Source organism: Typopeltis vanoorti, chromosome 12 (assembly GCF_054136105.1).
Source record: "Typopeltis vanoorti isolate ZY-2024b chromosome 12, IOZ_Tvanoo_1.0, whole genome shotgun sequence".
Lineage (NCBI taxonomy): Eukaryota > Metazoa > Arthropoda > Arachnida > Uropygi > Thelyphonidae > Typopeltis > Typopeltis vanoorti.
In genome coordinates, this window is record NC_143560.1 from 68,135,612 (window position 1) to 68,160,827 (window position 25,216).

Here is a 25,216-nt window from a genome sequence, read left to right on the forward strand (position 1 = left end):
TTTATAATTTCAAAATTATTTTTATTTTTCAACATAATCTCCCTTAAGACTAATACATTTATTCCAATGATGCTCCAGTGCCATTATCCCATCCATGTAGTGGTTCTCAGTAAGATCTGCAAAATACCCCTCTACAGCTACAATCACCTCTTGATTCGAAGAAAAATGCTGACCAGCGAGGAAGAGTTTTAGTTTTTTTGGGAAGAGATAGAACTCGCAGCCAAATCTGGGGAATAGGGTAGATGTTCCAGCAATTCATAATGCAGATACCTTAATTTTCCCATTGCCAGAACACCATTGTGGGCAGATGCATTGTCCTGATGAAAGATGATTTTTCTTCTTCTGCAAACCTGGTCTTTTCTCACAAATTTTTTTGTCAATTTTTTTCTTCTGCAAACCAGGTCTTTCTTGCACATTTTTTCATGTAGTCTGGTTGAAAGATTGGAATAATATTCCTTGGTTATTGCTTTACCCTTTTCAAGATAATTAATAACTAAAATGCCTTTAGCATCTGAAACCACTGATGCCATGGCCTTTCCTGCTGATGGAACCAACTTTGACTGCTGTTTGGATTCTGGTGTGCAATGGTGAATCCAAGTCTCATTCATAGTAATAAATTGACACACATAATTGGTTTTATTCTTGTTTAAAATGCTCCAAGCATTGTTCAGAGATTTTCATGCGAGTGCATTTTTGATCTGCTGTGAGAAAGCATGGCAACCCATCATGCGCAAAGCTTTTTCATTTGCAATTCTTCACGCAAAATATATCCTGCATGGTCTTTTGAAATGTCTATAGTCTCAGCAATTTTACGTACTTTGACTCGCCGGTCGTCCAATACCATATTGTGCACTTGATGAATGATTTCTGGTGTTGTTACACTTTATGGACGTCCTTTACGTGGATCAACTTTAAGGCTGGTACTGCTACGTTTAAACTCGGCAGCCCATTTCTTAATTGTCGAAAATGAAGGAGAAGAGTGCCCATAAACTTTTACGAACTTTTAATGAATTTCTTTTGGCGTTAAACCTTCTTTTATAAAGAATTTTATAACTGCACGATATCAATTTTATCCATTTCAAGGGATGCAGACAACACTTTTGCTTCAGACTGCTGTATAAAACAAACTACTTGATAGAATGACTTGCAATTTCACATCTATGCTTATGACAGATGTACTAACTTAGAAAAAAAAAATCATTGATCAAGGCCAAGAACTCTTCAGACCACCCTTGTGTGTGTGTGTGTGTGTGTGTGTGTGTGTGTGTGTGTGTGTGTGTGTGTGTGTGTGTGTGTGTGTATATGTATGTATGTATATATATATATATATATATATATATATATATATATATATATATATATATATATATATATATATATAAACAAAATAATTTTCATAAATTTCATTAATTTTCTTTTCAAATCTTTATTCAACTTTATCTTCACTCTCAGAATTTTCTGAACTTGATTCTTCATCAGAAACTGCATCATCGCTGTCTTGAAATAATAAGTCATTCTTCATACCATCAAGAGAATTACTAATGCCAAACCTTCGAAAACATTTTTTTAGGATTTCACTTCATTTCATGAACTCTTAACCATTCGCACACGAATGAAATTGTGGCCTTCTTTCTCCTATATAGATGTTTCCTCAAAATTTGGAGATTGCATCCAATTAACCCATTTTTCCTTCATAAATTCATTAAAGTTTGAAGTGTGGAGGTGATTCCTCCTTGGATTACAGCTATTTTTGTTCATTCTTAATAGCTTCGGTTTCATGGCATCTAAACTGATCCGATACTAATAAAGCAGGTTTCTGACATAAACTGCCATGACCACACCTTCTTTATCCATAACTTCATCCCCTTCCTTATCCATCCATCCTTTCAGATTAATATGAAGGTAAACTTCTTTGGGAAGTTTTTCTTTAGGCATTGTTTTTCTTTTACAAATTAAAAAAAAGATGGCAATTTTGTTCCATCCACACAGCACAACAAAACAACAGTATAGTTGGTTTTTATGTGACCAGAAGTTTTAACAATATTTTTTTTTTTAATCTTTAGAGTCAACAGTCTTGTTCAAGGGCACATCAAAAGTCAGAAGCACTTCATCAATATTAGCTAACTGTGAAAAGTTCAAAATTGTCTTGTTTTCTGGCATTTATTGTGAAACTGAATTATTTTATTTTCTAATTTGTCTGGCATTTTTTGTGATATTTTCGTTGCACACATGCATAAATTATATCTCTTCATAAATCTAAAGCATCGTAATGGCGACCCTGTACAATCGATGATATCGATTACCGGCCTGGCTGGCCGAGTGGTTAGTGTATCCGCTCTCCAGCCAAAAGGCTGCAGGTTCGAATCCGGCCGTGGGCATGGATGTTTGTGATTATCTGTGGGAAAACTAGTGGTGGTGGTGGTGGTGGTCAGCAGTAGATGGCTTTTGAGGTAGTTGCTGTCAGTTGGTGGATAATTAGTGAATGAGTGGTGGAGACAGTTGTAGATCAGGTGCCCTCCCTCGATGAGTCTTTGGACTCCCTGGAGGTGTCAAATAATAATAATAATAATAATATTTCTTTATTTGCCAATAATTCCAATTGTTGAATAATCATTATTTTTGTAGACATGCAGCAACCTGATCTCCTTTGATCCATTATCCAAGTTTTTAATTAATTTTCTATTTCTGGCCATTTTGCTGATTTTCTGCAGAGATTGTATTTTTTAGAATTTGCTTCTATTAATTTCTTCTCTGGTTTCTTCCAAGTTTGTACCATTTTTTCAGTAGGCAGATGCCCAAACTGCTGCAATCATATATATAGCTATGTCTGTGCTTTGTAGAATCCATGGATAATAAAACAAATTTAAATATAATAATGTATTGATTACTAATTTAAATGTGTAACTGTTAACGACAATGCAAACTATTCAAACTGATCACACATTACTGACAGGTGATGATGCACCGTGACTGTGCATACATAAATAACACATCGTTGTATAACATGCACTGGTTTATAAGAACACATTGAGCTTATAGGACACATCCTAATTTTCAGACAAATTTTAGGTACAAAAAACCATGTCTTATAAAGGTGAAAAATATGATAATTGAAAGGAGGAGGTTGGAAAAACAAAGATACAGGGACTGTAGAACATAATAGATTACATAGTGAAATTAGATGAGCCATCAGGCAGAGTAAGGACAGTTTTTATGCTACTAAATGCACAGCGATAGAATTCCAGATGAGGAGGCCCAATTATTAAAGGATGTTTCATTTAGTTTGTAACTTAAAGTACAAGTTTAAGCCCCAAATTGAATGTCATAAAAGACAAGAATAGAACAATACTAACAGAAGAATTGGAAATCAAAACCAGATGGAAAGAATACTGTGAGGAACTGGTGCAGCAGAGAGGATAAGCAAAATTTGGAAGGACCCTCTCGCCTGCAAAATTTCAATTTGGAACCTCCTCCACTGAGGCATGAGGTTGAAAGAGCAGTTAAACAGTTTGACAACAATAAGGTCCCGGGTATACAGATGGAATCCCAGCAGAGTTAATTAAGGCCACAGGGAATGGAAGGAAAAAAGTTTTCTTAGATTGATTACAAGAATATGGGCGACAGGATCATGGCTTAGGACTGGAAGAAATCATTTTTCGGTGCATAAGAAGGGAGATATGAAGGATTGCAAGAACTGTAGAACTATTACTGTATTTACTTGAATATAACTCACACTTATTTTTCCCAAAATTAAAGCTAAAAATCGTGTTGCGAGATATATGTGGGGATTTTCGAAAACTAAAGTTTTTTCCCGAAAACTTTAGTTTTCAGGAAATTTTAGTTTCCAAGTTGAAAACTAAAGTTTTCAACTCGGAAAGTTTTCTTTAGTTTCTGTCTTGGAAACTAATGTTTTCTTTAGTTTCCAAGAATCTCCTATTCGCTATCACTACTTCCGGCCTTGAAACCACTCTCAAGGCCATCTACCCAAATAGTGTCGTCTTCTTTCCCATTACTTCAAGCAAAAATTAACAGTAATTTACAAGACTTGAGATATGTAATGAACAACCTTCATGAATGACTAATGAGAAGTAAAAGCAGAGCATGAAATGGACAACAATGGTAGTCCAGTAGAGATAGAGCAGCTATGAAGATGTGCATATGATTGGTGCAGTATTAACAAAAGATTGCACAACCCAATGACAAAAGCAAGCCGATAATTTTTAAGTTGAAATGCTAATTCTCTTCAACCAAATTCCATAATATTTGAAACTGCCATAACAACATTCACTATATATTTCTTAGTTTTAACATGTTTACGCCTGTGTGGTACCCGTTTATTGTTCCAACAGAACTTCTCTTTACCATTTGTGTACCACTTCCGCATCATGGGCTCAACTCACACAAAGTTTCAACCCTTTGGTTGAATTTTATTGCTGTTTGTTTGCATACCACGTCGAGCTGGTGGGCTGACTCACACACACACATTATATGGCAGGTTTCAATTCATGGTAGAATTTTATTTGAGTTTGTCTTTGTGATCTGTCTTAATGATGAAAATTTCAAATTCAATCAAACAAACACTTATTTCATGTAATTGAAAAATTGGACAATAGTTTTTAGTTAGATACTGTGTTTGCCGGTGCAACATATGGTTTTTGCTTGATTCTATACAACATAGTTTCTGTGGGAGGGGACATGCGATTCTTTAGTTAGTGCCTTTTTTATCCCAGTAATTGTTTTTCTTGCATCTGCAGTATAGTGGCTGTTGGGGAGGGCATGTTGTGTACTGCAGGGGGCGAGTTACTATCGCCCCCAATGTGAACGTGTTTAAACTTTTTTTCGTGTGCGAGGTATAATTCATATAAGGTATATGCGAAACTTTTTAATTTCTTTTATCCTAAAGTAAAATCAGGGGTGTGAGTTATACGTGATAGTGAGTTATATTCAAGTAAATATATAGTTTAATCTCTCATGCAAGAAGATTTTATTAAAGATCATTCTAAATAGGATTGAGGCCAAAGCCAAGGTAGAGATGTATGAGGAACATTCAGATTTTAGGAAAGGTAAGGGTACCAGAGATCAGATCCTTTGCCTTAGACAGATCATCAAAAAGTATAAAGAATTCAGACTTCCTACTGTAATGTGTTTCATATATATATAATATGTGTTTATTATATATATATGAAACTACTCCAAAGCTTTTGACTGTGTTCAGCATGTAAAACTGTCAAAGTAATGAAAATAATGGGTTTTCTTCAACACATTATCATATTGATAGCTAACTTGTACAGCAAGAAAGAAACTACAATAGGAACAGGTGTTGGATTAACTGATTGGCTTAAGGTCAAAAAGGGAGTTAGGCAAGGATTCCTACTTTCTCCTTATCTGTTTAGTATCTATTCTAAGAACATCATGTATGTAGCATTAGGTGAGCTTAAGACAGGAATTAGTATAGCTGATAGATTGATGAGTAATCTGAGGTACGCTGATGATACAGTACTCCTTTGTAATCACAAGGAAGAACTAGGACAAATCCATGACAGACTTAATGAGATCAGTATCCTTTCCTTTAGTGTTACACTGCGATCAGCATTCATTTTACACAAATTATGGATTCTACAAAAAAAAAAAAATATAAATAAATAAAAAAACAATTTAATGAGATCAGTTTATTTATTTATTTATTCATATGGAGTTTCCTCCCTTTTCTCCCCCATCCCTGTTGGGACGAGTTGAGCCCCCTCGTGGGGGGAGTTAAGTATTTATGGCTGTAGATCCGTGTGTGTTCACGGGGCCAGTTTGCCTGCTTGCGGGATGAAAAACCCCAGATAAACTGGGGGGAAAACCCTGCTGTCCACACCCAAGATCGGCTAACTTGGCTATGGCTGAGGAAGATCCTTAAACTCCTTATGTCAGCGACGAGAATCAAACTCAGGACACTCCTTCCCCAGGCATATGGTTGCGAAGCACAAAGCCACTAGGCTAACTGCACTGACAATGAGATCAGTAAGAACAGAGGACTTCAGCTGAATCCTAGCAAGTGCTAATGTGAAGAATTGCTGTTCAGAAGATGTCAGAAAAAGAAGAAGAAGATTAGGAATGGCTAAAACAACAACCAGAGAATTGTCTAAAATCTGGAACGATGGATATATCTGCACAGGAACAAAGTTGAGGATTCTGGATAGCTGTTTTTCAAACAGCAGCTTATGGATGTGAAACTTGAAACCTAAAGAAGTTTGATAGAAAATGGATGGCTGCTTTTGTGATGTGGTATTACAGAAGGCTGTTGAAGATATTATATACTGAAAAGCAGACAAATGGATGGATGCTAGAAAGGATCAGTAGAACTTTAAGGTTCCTTAAGGATATTGACAGAAGAAAGTTGAGTACTTTGGACACATTGGAAGGAGGACTTCTCATAACAGTAATAGAAAGTAAAGTTCCTGGAAAAAGAGGAAGGACTTTTTCCGCCTAGCAAGGACTGATGTGTGGCACAGCACATCATCGAGCAGTAGAGTGACCATATGGCATCCATCTATTCATGTCCAATGAATAGCTGGATGGAATATTATATCTTTCATTTAAGGTAAAATGTTGGGCATATTCATAGAAGTTCCTAGGATCTCAAATGAAATATAGATCCTGTACTTTAAAATATGTACATACTTAAAAAAAAACACAAGTCTTGGTATACATGTACGTATACCAAAAGATTATACAGAAATAAGATATTCCCAAGGTAAATAAAATATCTTCACTTGTTCAGTCATAGCTTGATTTATATTTATATAAAGCAGGGTTATGAAGTAGTGGAGTAATAAAAATTTAGACTGACAGCCTATCACAGCTCAAAACATGAATACCATACATAAGTGACAGCCTTTGACCTGATGGGTTAACTCCAAGGGAGTGGAAAGAGGACAAAATAGTTTCATTTTATAAAGGTGGCTAAAAGACTGAGGTAGCAATTTATCGACCATTCAGCATCTCAAGAGTGGCAGTTAAGGTACCGGAGAAATGGTTTCAACGAAAAATCCAGAAATGGATGTATTGTAATGGGACACTATATGGATTGCAGCATGGTTTTGTGAAGGGTAGACCATGCCTCAGTAACCTACTCACTTTTTATAATAAAGTGACACCTGAGTTGATAAGCTAATGGGTGCATGGCGATACTGATTCTGTTATGTAAATTGCAACAGATGGATGAATATGAAATTGGTGATATGGATAAGAAGGTGGCTGATGGAAAGATATCATACAATATTTTATTCATTAGTAAAGTCCAGAAGAAAGCCTGTGGCTAGCGGTGTGCTGCAGGGCTCTGTGGGTCACTGCTATTTAATTTATACGTGAATGATAGAGGAAATGATCTGAGGGGAAATATTCAGTTGTTTGCTGATAATGCAAAATTAGGAGAGCAGTGGTCAATAAGATGATGTTGAAATCATGTAGGATGATTTCAATAGACTGGCCATATGGACAAATGGCTGTCAGTTTAATGTGGCAAAGTGTGAGGTTATGCATTCTGTGGTGAAAAGGTTACCGTGTACTGCATTTATGGAACTGTACTTCAGGAAATTAATGAAGCTAATAATTTGGGAGTTTTGGGGTAGACAGGGAGTTGAATTTAAGAGGGTGTATTGCAGACAGCTCATATCATTACCTGGTTATGATAAAGAAAGTATTGTGCTTTTTTTGTAAGGCCTTCATAAGCCCTTATAATCTGGCTTTTTAAAAGCACAATAATTTCTTTATCATAACCAGGTAATGATATGAGCTGTCTACAATACACCCTCTGAAATTCAACTCCCTGTCTACCTTAAAACTCCCAAATTATTAACTTCATTAATTTCCTGAAGTACAGTTCCATGAATGCAGTATTCCAGATTATAAGGCCCTTATAATCTGGAATACTATGTACAGATCTGGTTGCCTGAATTTCTTGGAGATGGAAGGATCCAGAGATGAGTGATCAAGATGCTCACAGGTCTACAGATTGCTCTTTATGAGAATAGTTAGTGCTTGGCATAATGCTGCCAAGCACTAACCAACATTATAATAATGACATATTTTACTTGTTTCCAGGTATCAGTGCTTATTCAGTGATCTCACTGAATAAGCACTGATGCAAACAACAGAATGTTCACCATTTTGGTCACTCACTGCTGGACCCTCTCTGACACTGACACATCCACAAAAAACCTGGTGAGAAAACTCTGTACAGTAGTCCAGATATGGCCATCTTACAAGACATGGGATGTTGACTCATGTCTTGTAAAACATGGATGGATATCTAATCTAATCTAATTTATGGCAGTATTCACATTAGGATTTTATAATTTTGCATTATCTACATGGATGATACCTTCTCCTTCTGTGACATTCCCTACTATAAGTATTCATTAAATTTATCATGTTGCAATCACCCTTTCTTTTATTTCTGCTTAGTAAACCAACTCTTTGTGATTTCCTTTAGCCTGCTCAACTAAATTCCTTTTGTAATCTCATTTTTCCTTCCTACTGGTCATTCTTCTTACTTATGTGCCACACCTGTTTTTTCCTATTGATTCTAGATATCCTAGACCTAGAATCAATCCTAGGATCTATTTTTCCTATAGATTCTAGATATGTGGTCTGGTACTACTTCAGTCAAGCACTTTTTCTTATTCACTGCTGGCATTCTTCACTTGCAGCTTCTTATGCGGTAGCACTTTTTCAAGCTGTCACCTAAGTTTGTTGTAATCACTGCCTTTATACTGTAGTTCTACATGTATTAAATTATATTAGCATCTCTATAGAGTTGGAAGATTTATCATGCTGACCCACACAAACTGTATTTTCTCACAATGCTTGTCAGACAGGGCACTCACAACTGCCTCTGACAATCCATTCCAGTTATTCACAACTCTGTAACAAAACATTTCTCCTTCACATCCACCCTTACCAAACACACTCTTATGCAACTTACAAAGTGACCCATTACTCTCTCTCTCTCTCTCTCCCAAATTGTCATGTATTGAAACATTTATTCTGTGTCCATCTTATAAAAAACTGCTTTAGTAATACCTCTCCTCTCCCTTTCTCCACCTATTAACTAAACTTTGCAACCCATACACATTTAATCTATCCTCATAAGAAGAATTTTAATGGATTTGGAGTTAGGTATCTGAAAGAAGCTCGGTAAGATATTAGAAGCGCAGAGTCAGAGACTCTAAAGTTTTTAGTGTGTGTATGTGGATGAGACGTGAGGCTGTGTGTGTGTGTGTGTGTGTGTGTGTGTGTGTGTGTGTGTGTGTGTGTGTGTGTGTGTGTGTGTGTGTGCATCCTTGAGGTGGGTTAGTAGGAGAATGAATAATGATAATGAATGTACCTCTTCAGGTTTCCACTCAAATTGACTGAGATATTCAATACAAGGTGTCAAAGGGGGTTGGGAAATGTGGAGGAGACATTACTGCAGCTTTTGTGTACTAATGTTAGGTATATCCAGAATAAGGAGGAGCTATTGGGATTGGTTAATTCAACTTGGCCACAAGTTATAGCATTAGTTGATGAAGAATGATATTGAGATTAGAGATTGAATGCAAGGTGTATAATATAGTATATTCAGAAAGGACAACAGGAACAGGATGGAATTTTCTTCTATCTTTCATTCTATCAGTATACACATGATAGCAGAAGAATTGAAGCCAAGAAGAGTACTAGGTCAGGAAAACAGGGAATGTAGAAGTCCATGCATTTAAAGCTATTACTTGTAAAATAGAGGCCATCAGGATGAAATATATAACAGGGGGTATGCAAGGGAAGATATGATTAATATGCGTTGCAAATTAGCAAAATTAGTGTGGGATGAATAATTATTATTATGAATGACTTTACAACACAGAAATTAGGAGTAGGAATAGTCACTGGGAGGAAAAGAAATAGAATTTAATAATTCCATACAGTCGTTAAGTGAATTACTTAAAGTAGCATGTAATGGAAATGGATTTGGGGGATTAAAAGTGTTGGATCTGTTGATAGCAGCAGAGACCAAAATAGCAATATTGCCTCCATTTGGAAAAAGTGAGCATGCTGTCTTGACCTAGAAGATTACAAGACATGCAGAATTTTCCATTAAGAAGGGATATATATGGAATTATAGAGCAGGTGATTATAAGAAACTGAAGAGCCAGTTGGAGCAGTGCCATGGACTAAGAATATCTGGAGGAAAGATGCATTTGTATTAAGGGTATTTGAAAGCATAGAAAAGAAGGGTGATTATAAGGGGAATTGTGCCTTGCCGACCAAAGAGTTCTTTCACTATATTGCAAGTAAAAAGAAGAATAACTGTGGAATGATAACTTTAACACGTTCGCTGCCAACTACGAGTATACTCGTAGTTGGTAAACTAGCTACACAAGCCAGCTACGAGTATACTCGTATGACACTTACCGCCAGCAACGAGATTACTTTGAAGAAGTGAAAATGCTTGGCTTGTGGGGCTAGCATCAAAACTGTGTATTCTCATAGATCGTATATGCGCTGTACAAGCCAACTACAAGTATACTTGTATGACACTTACCGCCAGCAACGAGATTACCATACTGACCTTGAAGAAGTGAAATTGCTTGGCTTGTGGGGCTAGCATCAAAACTGTGTATTCTCATAGATCGTATATGCGCTGTACAAGCCAACTACAAGTATACTTGTATGACACTTACCGCCAGCAACGAGATTACCATACTGACCTTGAAGAAGTGAAATTGCTCAGCGTAGGGGAACAGACTATGCCAAAGTAGCGTGGCAGCGAACGTGTTAACGAGTACAGGAAAAACTCTTTTAACTCGAATTTGATATGCGTGATAATCAGTTAGCATGATTGAGTGAAATTATACTATTTCCTGCTTTAAGTGAATGATTAATCAGTTAATGCAATTTTTTTATGTTTTGCAAAATTTTTTGTTGCCAATCTGCAGCAAGTAGAAAAGCTGAAAGTCATTAAGAGACATGAAAGTTGTGCTAGTAATACAATGACTGTGTGAGTCCTGAGATACAGTGAGGCTACAGTTTGGACTATATTAAATAAGAGCAAAGAATAAATACAAAGAACAAGGAAAGTTGCTACTGATTCTTTACGCATGCAGATCACCCAAAATAGAAGCCATTTAATGATCAAGATGGAGCGAGATTTAATGATCATCATCTATCACTCTGGATTGAGGATTATAACCAAAAAGAATACCTCTTAGTACAGGGAATATTCAGGCTAAAGCTCTCAATATTTTTACCTCATTGAAAGACCAAATTTCAAGAGGAATGTAAAAGCTTTACTGCTTTAGGATGGTTTGACTGGTTTAAAAATCTAGCTGGACTGCATAACGTAAGGAAAACTGGGGAATCTGCTAGTGCTGATAAAGATTCTGTAGCCAAGTTTCCTGAAGAATTGCAAAGAGGTGATTCAGGAGGGTGATTATGATGATTAGCAAATATTCAATGTTGACGAAACTGGTCTCTTTTGGAAGTGTATGCCACCAAAAACTTTCCTAGCTAAAAGTAAAGCATCTTAACCAGGATACAAAGTATCTAAAGATTGTATTTTATTTTTGTTTTTATGCTTTTATTAGGAGGCAGTGCATAGGCTTTAAACTCAAGCCTATGTTAGTTTATTGTGTACAAAATCTAACATTATTGAAGAAACCAGCACAATTGGAAAAGAACTTGGAACAGTTAAACGAGAATGATCATGGATAAGGGAAGGTGAATTAAGTTTTTTTCATGAAAAAAAAAAGAAAGCAAGACTGTGTTTTGGTAGCATCGAAGGTAATAAGTCTCTACATAGTGATGGAGAATAGCATGGTTTGTTTTTAAGGTACTGATTATAGAAGTTCTGGAGCTTGGGATTTTTGGGGACTGAGGTTTCTCAGATGAGTTGGGGGAATGGAGTGTACTATTATCAGCAAAATTATGAATATAACTTACTAGATAGTGAAAGAAGATTTATATATAGAAAAAGAAGGTCGATGACAAAGCAGAGCCTTGCAGTATCCCTGCATTGATGAGAAAGCCATTTGACATGACCCACAGTGATCAACACAGGAAAGAACTAGTTGGATGGAAATTTGCTGAGCAGGCCTTATGCTAGCCTCAAATAATTTATCTAGAAATGCTTAGTAACTTAAACTTAAACCGAACAGGTTTTCTCCAAGTCTTTCCATGGCATATTTCCAGATTTTTTATGACTCCCACTCACAAAAGGTTGTAAATTTATAATATATAACTATCATGGAGTGGGCTAAGAATTCTGTTTTTTTTATTTTTAAATTATATATATATATTTTGTAATTTTATTTTTCTACATAATCTGGAAACCAGCTCTAGTGACCAAACATGGAAATTTTCCAAGCCACTGTAGTCCTCCACTGAGCAGAGCAATTCATCTCACAAAAAAATTGCTCACAGTGGGGTTCAAACCCAGACCTTTCTGGCTGGAGAGCAGATATATGATCCAATTGGCCAACCAAGATAGGGAGTTGTTTGCATTTGGTCTTTTCAAAGTCTGATTTGAATATTTTTGATGTTGTTTTGTATTAGAGCGTGCCTCACTATAGGCTGAGAATGAAGCTTTAGTTCTAATGTTAAGCTACTTTCATTATTCTTGATTTTTCACTTGGACTGTCTTGATTTATCTGTTGTCAAACAATGACTTGGAGTATGTGGGAGTTTCAAATAGAGTGCGAAAGGAAGAATGCCTTCATTCTGGTGAGAATAATTTCATGATTTGATCAGAGCAAGCAGCATTTAGATCAGGCACTATAAGTAAAAGTCCATCCATGGAAAGAAAGTAGAAATTCTGGAGATCATCCCATTTGGTGTTATTTAATTAGTTACAAAGAACAGAAAGTTTTGAATGGCTGAGTGAATGACATATTGTGGTAAGGGAAACTTATACAAGAGGGGGGACCTCTATGATATATTTGTAAAGAGAACTGATCTTGCAAAAGATTTTTGGGAGAGAATTGAGAGGATTATCTGGTATTTGGTTGGCAGATGGGTGATTTGCATTTATAATTCCTTACAGCAAATATTTTCACATCTCTTCCAGCTTGGTCAGTAGAAATGGAAAAGGGAAGCCAGATGGAAGATGACTTCACTCTTTGGGCAGTTGGACTACAGATAGTTGACTTCAGTGATAAAGAATTCAGAATTGCAGATTAATGTAATACAGCGTGGCAAAGAAACTAAGAGAGAAGATCATAAACAATCTTCCATATTTCACATTTTTGCATAGAACATTGGATCAAGCGAAGACCAAAATGCTGCCTTGGAAGAAATCATACAGAGCATAGTTGGGACAGTTGAGGTTAAATAGAAGAGTAGGCAATACATCCCACTCACCAATCAATCTCTATGCAAAGAACCTGCTCTTCTTCCTTGCTCAAACTCTCATTATGCAGTTTCCAAGTATGGCCTCTTTTTCTACCCTTGTCTCCCACTACTCCATGAAAAAGCTCCTCCACATTAATATGGTAACAAAACCTCTTCTCAGCTTATAGGCTCAACCATCTCTTCTCTTTCTTCCATTCACATGACTCTGGACAGTGTATTCTCTCAGTCTATCAGCATAATTCCAGTAACTGGACTCTAAGATATTTTCATCCCATTGAAAATCATGCAACTATATCTGCACACAGCAGTCCATACATGGCCTGATCAAGGTCTTTTATAATGGAACTATAACCTCTTTGTTTCTGCATGTTGTGGTCCTCCTAATCATTGCCATTATACACTGTCATATTCATAATTTTAGCAATGTGACCCTGAACTTCAAGTCTCTATCCACCACCAACTCTAGATTTCTCTTCTGACTCCTTCAAAATTTCCCTATTAATTGTATGCTCCACATCCCATTCTTTCCTATCAAATTTCAAGACTTTGCAACATTAAACGGGGGGGGGGGGGGCAGACTTCATTCATTTGCCCACTCACATAGTCTATTCAGATCTTCCTGTAAGGCCACAACGTCTGACCTACACCTCATAGATTTTCCAACTTTGCATCATCTGTAAACAGCTGCATATCTCCAGTTAAACCTGTATCAATATTATTAAAATGCAGGTTAAACAATAATGGTTCCAAAACAGACCCTTGCAGCATACCTTCCTCTTTTGAGATATAAACACAAAACCTGCATATAATTATCTAACAGCCAATCACCTATCCAAATCATGAGTTTCTTTATCGAATCCCATCTGTGACAATTTAGTTACTAGCTTGTCACGTAGTAATCAATCAAATGCCCAAAGTTTCAAGCATACACCATGTATGCATCTCCCCTTATCCAGTGAATATTTGTACTTATGTTTATTACTTATTTCAGTAATCTACTTATGTAGTACATAAGTAGATTACTGAAACATGACCCCCCCCCTTGACAAATCCATGCTGAGCATAACAGAAAATACTGTTATTATCAACAATTCTGATTTCTAGCCCTTGTAATCTTTTCAACACCTTAACTACAACACCGGATACATTGATCTGCCATATATAATTTGTAGCTACTGCCTTATTTTTCCCCCTCTGTTAATTGGAACAATTTTATCCTCTTTTCATTCCTTTATGACTTATCCACTTGCAAGACTCTTGTTAAATAATTATGCCAAGGGTTCTATTAATTCTTTGAGCATTTATTCAAGACATATAGTGATATGTTGTAAAGTCCTACTGCCTTATTAATGTCAAGTTTAACAAATTCCTCATATACTTTTTGCTCACTAACTATCAGTCTTTCCTCTACCATATCCTCTACAATCAAGCTACTCATGATGCATTTATGAAGATGAAATACCCTGATAAACTGATCATTGAATACCTCAACTATATCATCTGCATCTGTTACTAATCTATTGTTTTTTATTGACTAACACATCATCCTCCCTTAATCATTCCTTCTTCTACTCCATATATAAAAAAACTCATAAACTGATCATTGAATACCTCAACTATATCATCTGCATCTGTTACTAATCTATTGTTTTTTATTGACTAACACCTCATCCTCCCTTAATCATTCCTTCTTCTACTCCATATATAAAAAAAACTTTCTAGGATTTTTCTTTCATAATACAGGAATAACTACAGCACAAAGAGAAATATTTAAACAGTTGGTTTAATCATTTCAATATTTCTTCTCTGTCACAGAGATACCTTCAGGATACAATGTTAAAATTGTAATCACACACACACAAAACACATAAGAATTAATAAGTGGAAGAAATTATATTAGACTATATGAACACCATACTCATTCTCTAAGATTTTTTCCAGCATTGATTGGCTATTTCTGCTCGTACTGCAGAGCAGTTTTGCTGTTCTTATCAACTGAGTCACTTTACGGATCTGCTTCTTATTCTCCTCATTAACTGATTATTATCCTTCATTTTGTGTTGCTTTCATAAAGCCTTCTTTTTTTCCAGATTGCATTCCTTCATCCCTTAATCCCTTCATTTATCAGTTTTACTCCTACTGCCCAACCAGCATCTGGTTTCTTTCTACCCAATTCCTTTTTCCATGCTATAGCTCCAATTTATCTCTTAAGTTTTTCATAATCAGTTGCTTTGTAGTTCCACACATATCCTGTCCTCATACAGCTCAAGTAATTACCCCATGATCATTCCTACTAACTGGAGGACGATTAGACACTCCATTCATGATCACATACTCTTATGACTTGATCCAATAGTTACTGCCTAAGATAGCTGTCCCATATGAACTTAAAAAATTCAATCTCCTTATTCTGTGATGCTTTTTCATTCCAGTCGATATTGCTATAATCAAAATTGCCCAGTGATCACCCTTCTCTTGCTCACCAAGCCAATTTGCCTATACATTTCTTTCTCTCCACATTCCTCAGCCTATAGCAACACCAAATAAATATTTCATCCTATCAACCTCTATCTCGCACCATACTGCTGAAAAACCATGGCCACTATTTTACCCTCATATCCCAACCTTGTGCAGACATAATTCTCTCACTATCATCAGCATCGCTCCCTCTCCCTTTTTGTCCTTCTTATCCTCACAAAAAATATATTATATTCTTTTATTCTCATCAGTATATCATTCTCATCAGTATATCATTCTCATCCAACCATGTTTTACTTATTCTGACCATTTTCTGGTCAGAATAAGTGAAACATGGTTGGATGAGACATCTGGTGAATAAACTCAATAAATGCAACTATCTCATCTCCCTTATTTCTGATACTCCTAACATTCTTAAATAAGTATAGCAATTAATTTCTTACCAGTACTACCCATACCTCCCTTCATCTGTTACTCCTCCACACCTGCACCTATCTGCTAATGTTATAACCCTTTATCCCATATATCTCCTTAAACTCAGCTAATCCTATGCATCTCAGCTCATCAGTTTCCTGTGCTGACCATCCTCATACATGCATTCATTAATGATTCCAGAATCCAACCTTCTTACACTGTGCCTCCTTGAAAACATTGACTCCTTTCTTCACGTTATTGATAAATAATTTTTTATCGCTCTTAATTATCTGTATACAGTTGATTCATGATAGACAAACATAGTCTGTTTGTTAATACAGACAGTTTACTATAGTGAATTTCCTTTAAAATAGCATTGTATGTATCTGTGGTGGCTTTTCATTAGTTTGTCATAGTTGAGTAAATTTGATAGTGATGTTTGCTCTAGTGAGAGTCAACTATAATTAACTGTATAAATATTGCTATGCGTGCATTTATCTGGGGAAATCTTTAGGAATTCTCATATACCTATTATCAGGAAATATCATATACCTAACTTGTTAGGTATATTTACATATGATAAGCTTAAGAAAGAAAAATCAAACAACCCTTTTTAATTTTTTTAAAGGAGTTTACCTGTCATTTTATCATGGATCATAAGCTAGTGATAATAATAATCATACTAAAGCAATGTATTTTTTTAAACATAATTTGTTTTGTAACTTTTTTTAAAGAAATTTTATATTACAGTTTTAAAATTATAAAAAGGTTTTTATTAAACTTTACACAGAAAATCCAAGAAGGTGGTAAGAAACATGAAATAACTGTTTTGGATGCCAAGAGATCAAATGCAATAAACATAGGGTTGACCAAATTACCTCCACCTAGGGCTATTCATTCAGCAATCCTGAAAATGGATAGTACCATCATGAACAGAGAAGGAATTGAGGTAAGGATGCAATAATTGCACTTGGTTATACACCTCTGGCTCAAAAATTAGAATAATCAAAGAAAATGTGTTGAATGATTTGCAATTCTGATTTATTATTATTATTATTATTATGTGATACCTCCAGGGAGTCCAAAGACTCATCGAGGGAGAGTGTGCCAAAAGCATCGAACTATTGAACACCTTTCAACTACTAACCACGCTCAAACTTGCTTAACCTTTTGCATGAGCCATTAATAGCAGAGGCTCTACCATTCAACCAATATAGAAAATAATTTTTACCAAATATGAATTAGCATCATCTAAATCTATGTATGTTGTAGATTATATAACCATGTAAATGCATAAAAATGTAATATAAATGATAAGAAAACTGTTATTTGAAAATCCCTTCTTTTAGTGTTACATGGTGATCAGCATTCATTTTTGAAATAATGGATTCTACAACAGTGTTAAAATAACTCTCTATTTTCCCGACGTTTCGATCTTCATATCAAGATCATCATCTGGAGCATACATAAATATACAAGACAAGCTGCATTACATTTCAAACCGTAAGCTAGAGAAACAATGATTTGATCACATGCTACTCACTGGCATGACCTCTAGTGAAAAAAAAAATTACATCAAGCTATTTAAGTAAAGGGATATTACATCCCATATTGTTTCATAGCTGAATAAGAAACTCAAAAAGTTTCATGCCGAATATAGAAACTATATGAAGTTCGGCGAGTCCAAGCGTAAGCAAATATCCAGATAGTGCAACATATAACCCATTTGGTAGTGCAACACTGAGGCAACTCATAGCAAGGGTGGAGCAAGCTCCAATCACTGTTCTTGGTATTTACTCATAATGTGAAACCCAGCTTCTAGGAGCTGGGTTTCACATTATGAGTCCAGGTAAAGAGAGATATTATGAGATATCCAGGTATTTGCTTATGCTTGGACTCGCTGAACTTCATATAGTTTCTATATTTGGCATGAAACTCTTTGAGTTTCTTATTTGGCTATGAAACAATATGGGATGTAATATCACTTAACTTAAATAATTTTCACATTGCCGAATTGAAGCCTTTAGCTCTTCATATAATTAGTAATACATCAAGCTAATTTAATTTTTTGATTACATGAATAAACATTCTTGCTTGGTTTTCCTTCCAGTAACAGTGATGTCCTATTTCTATTATTACAATTGTTATTTTTGATTTAAAAAACAAAAAAATTATTTATAAATTATGACATGTTATTATGATCATGATATTACATCCCTTAACTTAAATAAGTTTATGTCACAGAATTGAAGCCTTTGGCTCTTCATATAATTAATAACTTTCTTATAGATTTTTTTTTCTTTTTCCTAACAGTGATGTCCTATTTTTCAGTATTAAATTTGTTATTTTAGATTTAGGATCCTGGATTTTCTAGTTGTTTATAGTTGTTCTTAGAGAGGTAAGATTCATGGGACGAATATATGCCTTCCATATGTATCGGATTTTTAGACCATCGTTATTGTTCAGATTGGGGTGGTTGATAATGATCTCACAAGCTTCCTTAAATTTGAGTTCATACCATGTTTTGGTGTGATGTAGACAAGTAGTGCTTTTCCAGTCAATTCTATTTAAGGTGTTCAGAGCATGATCAGAAAGGCCAGCTTCACCATAATTATTATATTTGATGTGTCGTTTATGTTCTTTTTGTCTGATCAGATTTGCGTGTCCTTTTTCTCCTATGCATGGTATGTTGCAGGTGCAGTCAATACGGTATACTCCAGGGTGGGCCAGCGGAGGGAGTGGGTCTTTGGATGAGTTGAGTAAGCTTTTTAATGTTGCAGGAGGTTTAAAGGTGGCTTTGAGGTTATATTTTTGTAGTACTCTGTTTATTTTGTCTGATGTCCCTTTAATGTAGGGAACGGTTATAGTTTTACTGTAGTCTGATTGTCTTTGTTTTGTATTGAGGTCTTGTAGAGAATTTTGTTAATAGTGTTTTGGCTGTATCCATTTTTTTGAAAAGTATTACGAATCACTTTACATTTGTTTTTCAGTGTCTGTTCACTGGAGCAGATCTTCAGAGCCCTGTTTTTTAGGGTATTGATCATACCTAGTTTTTGTGTTGGGTGGTGGTAGGAGTTTATGTGTATATATTGGCCAGTATGTGTCGGTTTCTGGTAAACAGTGAAGGAAAGATTGCCCGAGGGAAGACATGTGACAAGTGTATCTAGAAACGGCAGTGTGTTATGTTTTTCAATCTCAATTGTGAACTGTATACTGTTGAGAGTTTATTTTTCACTTGGTTAGATAATAATAAGTTTAGTTTAATCTATCCAAGTGTGAGCAAACAAAGTTTGTGCCTTAAAGTATCTTCAAGACTGGGGTACGGTAGTACAACACCGGGCAACTCGTTGCAAAGGTGGAGAAAACTCTCATCACTCCTATCTCAGTATCTCCCATAATGCAAAGCACATGTTGAGATGTTGAGAGTTTATTTTAAACTAAACTTATAGTCTAACCAAGTGAAAAATAAACTCTCAACATCTTTCTCTGAATCTGGAGTAATTCAATAATAAGGTTATACACCCTTTGGCAACTCCTATAGGTTGTGATGACCTCTCATTGCTTCTGTCTTGGTGTCTCCACTACTAGGTCTGGCTCCCACTGACGAGACCTCAATAAAGGTTGAAACGGGTATGGGTAGTGCCCTTGCCTTAATGCATAGCATTACACATATCTGCAAGGAGATGTGCTTTGCATTATGGGAGATACTGAGATAGGAGTGATGAGAGCTTTCTCTACCTTTGCGATGAGTTGCCCGGTGTTGTACTACCTTATCCCAGTCCTGTAGCATGTAATCAAATCATTGTTTCTCTAGCTTACGGTTTGAAATGTAATGCAGCTTGTCTTGTGTATTTATGTATGCTCCAGATGATGATCTTGATATGAAGATCGAAACGTCGGGAAAATAAAAAGAGTTATTTTAACACATTTGTAGAATCTATAATTTCAAAAAGGAATGTTATTTGAAAACATTGACAAATAGAATAATTTTTAAAGTGATTCAAAATATTAGAATATTCCAAATTTTTCCAATTGGTTTTCAGGAGAGCATAGAAATACCATATATTTCAGTAGCTGCGGGACTGACTTATGTTTGGAATCGTTTATGTGTAGATTTCAGTTAATAATTTGTTAAACATGGGTCAAACAAGCGACATTTCAGAAGCTAAGAAGTTTCGTATGGTCTCTACACAAAGAAGGACAAACTCAACAGTTTATAGCTAAGGAATTGGAATGTTCTCAAGCAAGCATGAGTAGAGTATTGAGACAGCATTCTAATAACTGGAGTTTTCAAAATAATTGCTGCAATAGTGGTTGAAAGGTAACAACAACATCAAGAGATGGAGAGGAAATTGAAGAATATTGTGAAGAAAAACTGCTTCTGAAGTGTAAGGTATTTTCACAGGAGATGGAAAGAACTAGGTGTTAATGAGTCTAAATCTATGATGTTGAGATGACTTCTAAATTGTGTTTTAAATCACTTGTGCCTAAGATGAAGGTTCTTATGACTTCCAAACAAAAGGCAGCTAGAGTGTGATGGTGTAACTGTTGTGGGGAAGAGGACTAGAAAAAGGTACTTTTTAGTGATGAAAGTATATTTTGTGTGTCCCATGGTCATCAAGGGATGACCATGTGTTTGGTGTCTTAAGCAAGAAGCATTTGATAAAGAATACATGAAACATTCGGTGAAATTTGCAACATCTATCATGATATGGGCTTGTATGACTGCAGAGGGTCCTGGTAGGCTGTGTATTGTGTACAAAAGAGTCAATTCCAAAGTGTATCAAGAAATTCTTGAGTACTTTATGTTACCAGCATAAGAAGATTTATGTGATTGTGATTTCCTTTTTCAGTAAGATTCAGTTTCTTGTCACATTTCCAAGGCACTACTAGGTTGCTCAAAGAAAGGCAAATCATTGTAATTTCTTGGCTGGCAAACTCACCAGATTTTAACCCCATTAAGTTGTGGGGAATTATGAAGAAATGTCTTCAAGAAGTTGCCCCAAGATACAAAAACGAACTTGTTTCTAGTCTGCAGGCCATGTGGGCATGTTTCAATAAAATAGTCTGTGAAGCACGAGCAAATAATATGCCCAACTTTTTCTGAAAACAGTCATAAAAGCTAAGGGGGATGCAACAAAATACTAATTAGCATGTTGTTTCCCTTTGACTTTAATTTTTATGCATTTATTTTTGCATTATTTTAATATTTTAACTATGTTAAAAATGATTCTAATTTTGTGAATATTTTTAAATAACAGTTTTCTTATAATTCATATTGCATTTTTATGTGTTTACATGGTTATATAATCTACAAAGTACGTAGATTTAAATTATGCTAATTCATTTTTGGTAATAATTATTTTCTGTGTTAATAAATTAGAATTGCTAATAATTCAAACACATTTTCTTTGATTATTCTAATTTTTTGATTCGGAAGTGTAAATGTCCTATATTCTCATATTTTAGTTACACATAACAAAGTTTATGTTCCCTCGTAATAGAATTTTTTCTTCCCAGCTTTAAGTATTAGATTTAGATTATTAAACATTTATGACATTCTTGGTATTAATTAACTTATTATTATTTATTATTATTATTATTATTCTCCATGGAGTCGGAGAGTTATCATGCGAGACCCAAACTATCCACATAATCTATCATACTTCTCCTTGAACCCATTAACAGACAAAGCACTCAACTGACTCTGGAAATACATTCCACTCATTCCCAACTCTTCAAGCAAAATATCTAGTTCTCACACCCCTACTAACCACACTTCATTCAACTTCCAGGGATGATTCCTTGTTCTGGCTCCTCTAGTCAACTGTTGAAACATTTTCCCGGCATCAATCTATATCTTATTTTGCATTTAGAGTAAGAGAGTCTAACTATTGAGCACTTGGTCTGCATGGATGGTTCAGAAGAAATAACAATCCACCCCCTGGCATCTGAAATTTAACCTCATTATGAAAATGAAATTTGCACATGAATATGGAATTAACCCATCTGATGGTTTTCCATTACTACTAGAGAATGATGAAAAACTTCTAATGAATGCACTGATTCTAATTGGTGTTATTTACTTATTCATGCAGAGTTTTCTAAACATTAAGAAAGAAACATAAGATGTTGCTGCTATTTGTTATTTATTTTGGGTGGGAATCATATTTTGTGTGATTCCCACCCAAAGGCTGGTTGGGAATTGCACAAAACCTATGTTTGTAAACCTATGGTACATTAGTACCATAGATGGACTAAGGTTTTTTTTTCTATTTTTATTAATTTTATCTATCATCATCATCATTATCAGCCATTGTCAATCTACTGCTGATGAAGGCCTTTCCGAGATTACTCCAAACTGTCTGTCCATGGTTCTTCTTTCCTGTGTCACTCCTGTAAATCTGATGAAATCATCAATCCGCTGTGATTTAGGTCAGCATCATGGTCATTTTTCCTCTCATGGAATCCAATCCAGTACTACTTTTGTCCATCATTTATCTTGTCTTCGTTTTTTGGTTTTTGGTTCTCTACAGTCCTCTCTGCCAGACTGCAGAGAACCTCATACTCTTGTTGAGGTGTGTTATATTGAAATATCAGTTATAAGGTGAATTACATTTTTTTTTTTAAATTAAAGCCATTAACAGTTATTTGACATGATTCTGTATAAGAACATAAAATCTGACATGTATGTGGAAGAACATAACAGTTACTATAGGACAATATTATCTATTTACAAGAAAGTGACAGCTGATTAATATTCGCACTGTCACAAAAAACTTTCTTCCCCCCTTTCTTTGGGGGGGGGAGATGATGTCACTTCTATGCTGGAAAGTGGACTAATGCAGTCGCCCTGCTCAGCCAGGAGTTGATTCTGTGGATTGGTGGAAAAGATCTAAGGTGTTGTTTTGCCTGTGGTGGTGATGCTCGTGTAGGATCCGACTTCTCACCTTTTGTTTGAAGACTGCAAGGAGTCGGTCAGCTTCCTCTCTCTGTGAAGTTGCTGTGCTGTCTGGTCTTGTATGTCTCAGGTGGGAGCTGTATATTACCGCTTTCACAGTGATCAATAGGTAATTGTAGATTTAATGATTATTTGACTCTGCATAGATGAGATTGAAATACCCCTCTTCTGTATGAAGACTACCACAGCTCTTACTTGTGGTAGTCTTCATACAGAAGAGGAGTATTTCCCGAGTGTATGTTTCCCGAGACAAACTGATTAATTGGGTGTTGACTGGGCATTCCAAGTAGATATGCCGGACTGTTCCTGATTGGTAGCAGAACAGGCAGTTATCTGAGACATCTGAGTTAAATTTTCATAATACAGTTGGAGTGGGTAATTTTCCACATTCTCCACTGAATATCTGCATCAGGTTTGATGGCTCTTGTGCGATATGGTAGGTCCCATTGAAATAGTGTTTGGTGGGATGATGCAGGATTTTCCAATAAAGTGCTTTGGTACGACTGTTGTATTAGAGTGTTGTAGATTTTGTTAGTGTTGCTGGGTGTATATATATATATATATATATATATATATGTATGTATGTATGTATGTATATGTATATATAGATAGATAGATAGATTTATTTATTTATTTATTATAAATGAATTTATTACAATATACACTCTTGTTCATTGAAACCACATCAGTTGCTGTAACCATGTTATTATTATTATTATTATTACCCAAGACCCCATGGAGTCAAAGACTCATCTAGGAGGTCCTTTTATCATACACACAGCTCACCATACCATGCCTTAAACACATTCAAATTCTCTGCAGACACCACACTCTCAGGCAAGACATTCCAATCATCCACAACTCTGCATGCAAAAAACCTGCTTCTCACTTCCCTACTCACACCCTCTTTATACAGTTTCCAGGGATGACCTCTGGTTCTCCCCTGATCTCCTACTATTTTCTGTAGAACCTCTCCAGCATTAATCCTATAACAACCCCTTACTAACTTGTAGGTCTCTATCATATCATCTCTATCATCTCTTCCTCCTGTCCACTAGACTCTGCAAGTTGCATCTTCTCAATCTTTCCTCATACTCGACATTCCAGAGGTTAGAAACTACCTTAGTCGGTATCCTCTCATCCAGCACACCTTTAATAATGGAGTCGCCATACAACACCACTCGCTCGTCTTTCATTAACTCTTTCATACCTACTTGATTTGTTTTAATTGTTTTCACCTGAATTTTCTTAATTTCACTCTGCATCCATTTCATCTCTTGCCTCATCCAACCCAATTCAACTTTCAAATTTTGCTTCACATTCTATCATTCAATCTTTCTAATTTTTGAACTCTTGACCTCTGCTTCACACTTTCACTCTCATTCATCCTTTTGTGTTTCCGTTCTTTCGGTCCATGTGTCCAACTTTCACTATCATTCATTCTTTAGATTTTTCCCACGTTTAAACCTTACATCGCACTATTTCTGGTTTGATTCATTCTTTTGATTTTTTCGACTTTCGTACCTTTCGTCATGCTATTTCTGACTTTCACATCTTTCATCGTGTTATTTCCGGTTTCATTCATTCTTTTGATTTTTCGACTTTTGTACCTTTCATCATGTTATTTCTGACTTTTGTACCTTTCATCGTGTTATTTCCAACTTTTGTGCTTTCATCGTGTTATTTACAACTTTCGTACCTTTCGTCACGCTATTTCCGACTTTCTCAATTAGTTCTCTCAATTACGTTGCATTCCACCACATTTGCCTCACTTTTGTCCTTTTTACCATCCATTACGGTTTTCAGATCACTTGTTTTCTTTTCAATGACTTTTAACAATTTTTCGCTTTTCTTTCACACCATCCCTTCTCTTTCGAATGAGCACTCATTCTTCCCGCAACATTCTCGCTACTAACACCATCAAATTCATTTTAAAATTCATCAAATCCTCGTTTAGCTCACACACCTTCCTTTCATCTGCTGTAAATGTCCACG

General features: G+C 35.7%; 1 protein-coding gene across 1 annotated transcript in view; it reads left to right on the plus strand.

Annotated features, from left to right (window-relative positions):
• LOC150100865 (uncharacterized) overlaps window positions 1-25,216 on the plus strand; it is a 583,033-nt gene that overhangs the window by 349,691 nt on the left and 208,126 nt on the right. Inside the window, exon 17 of the mRNA XM_090401746.1 lies at window positions 17,051-17,209. Within this exon, the coding sequence (XP_090257872.1) occupies window positions 17,051-17,209 (159 nt within the window). The remainder of the gene's footprint in view (window positions 1-17,050; window positions 17,210-25,216) is intronic.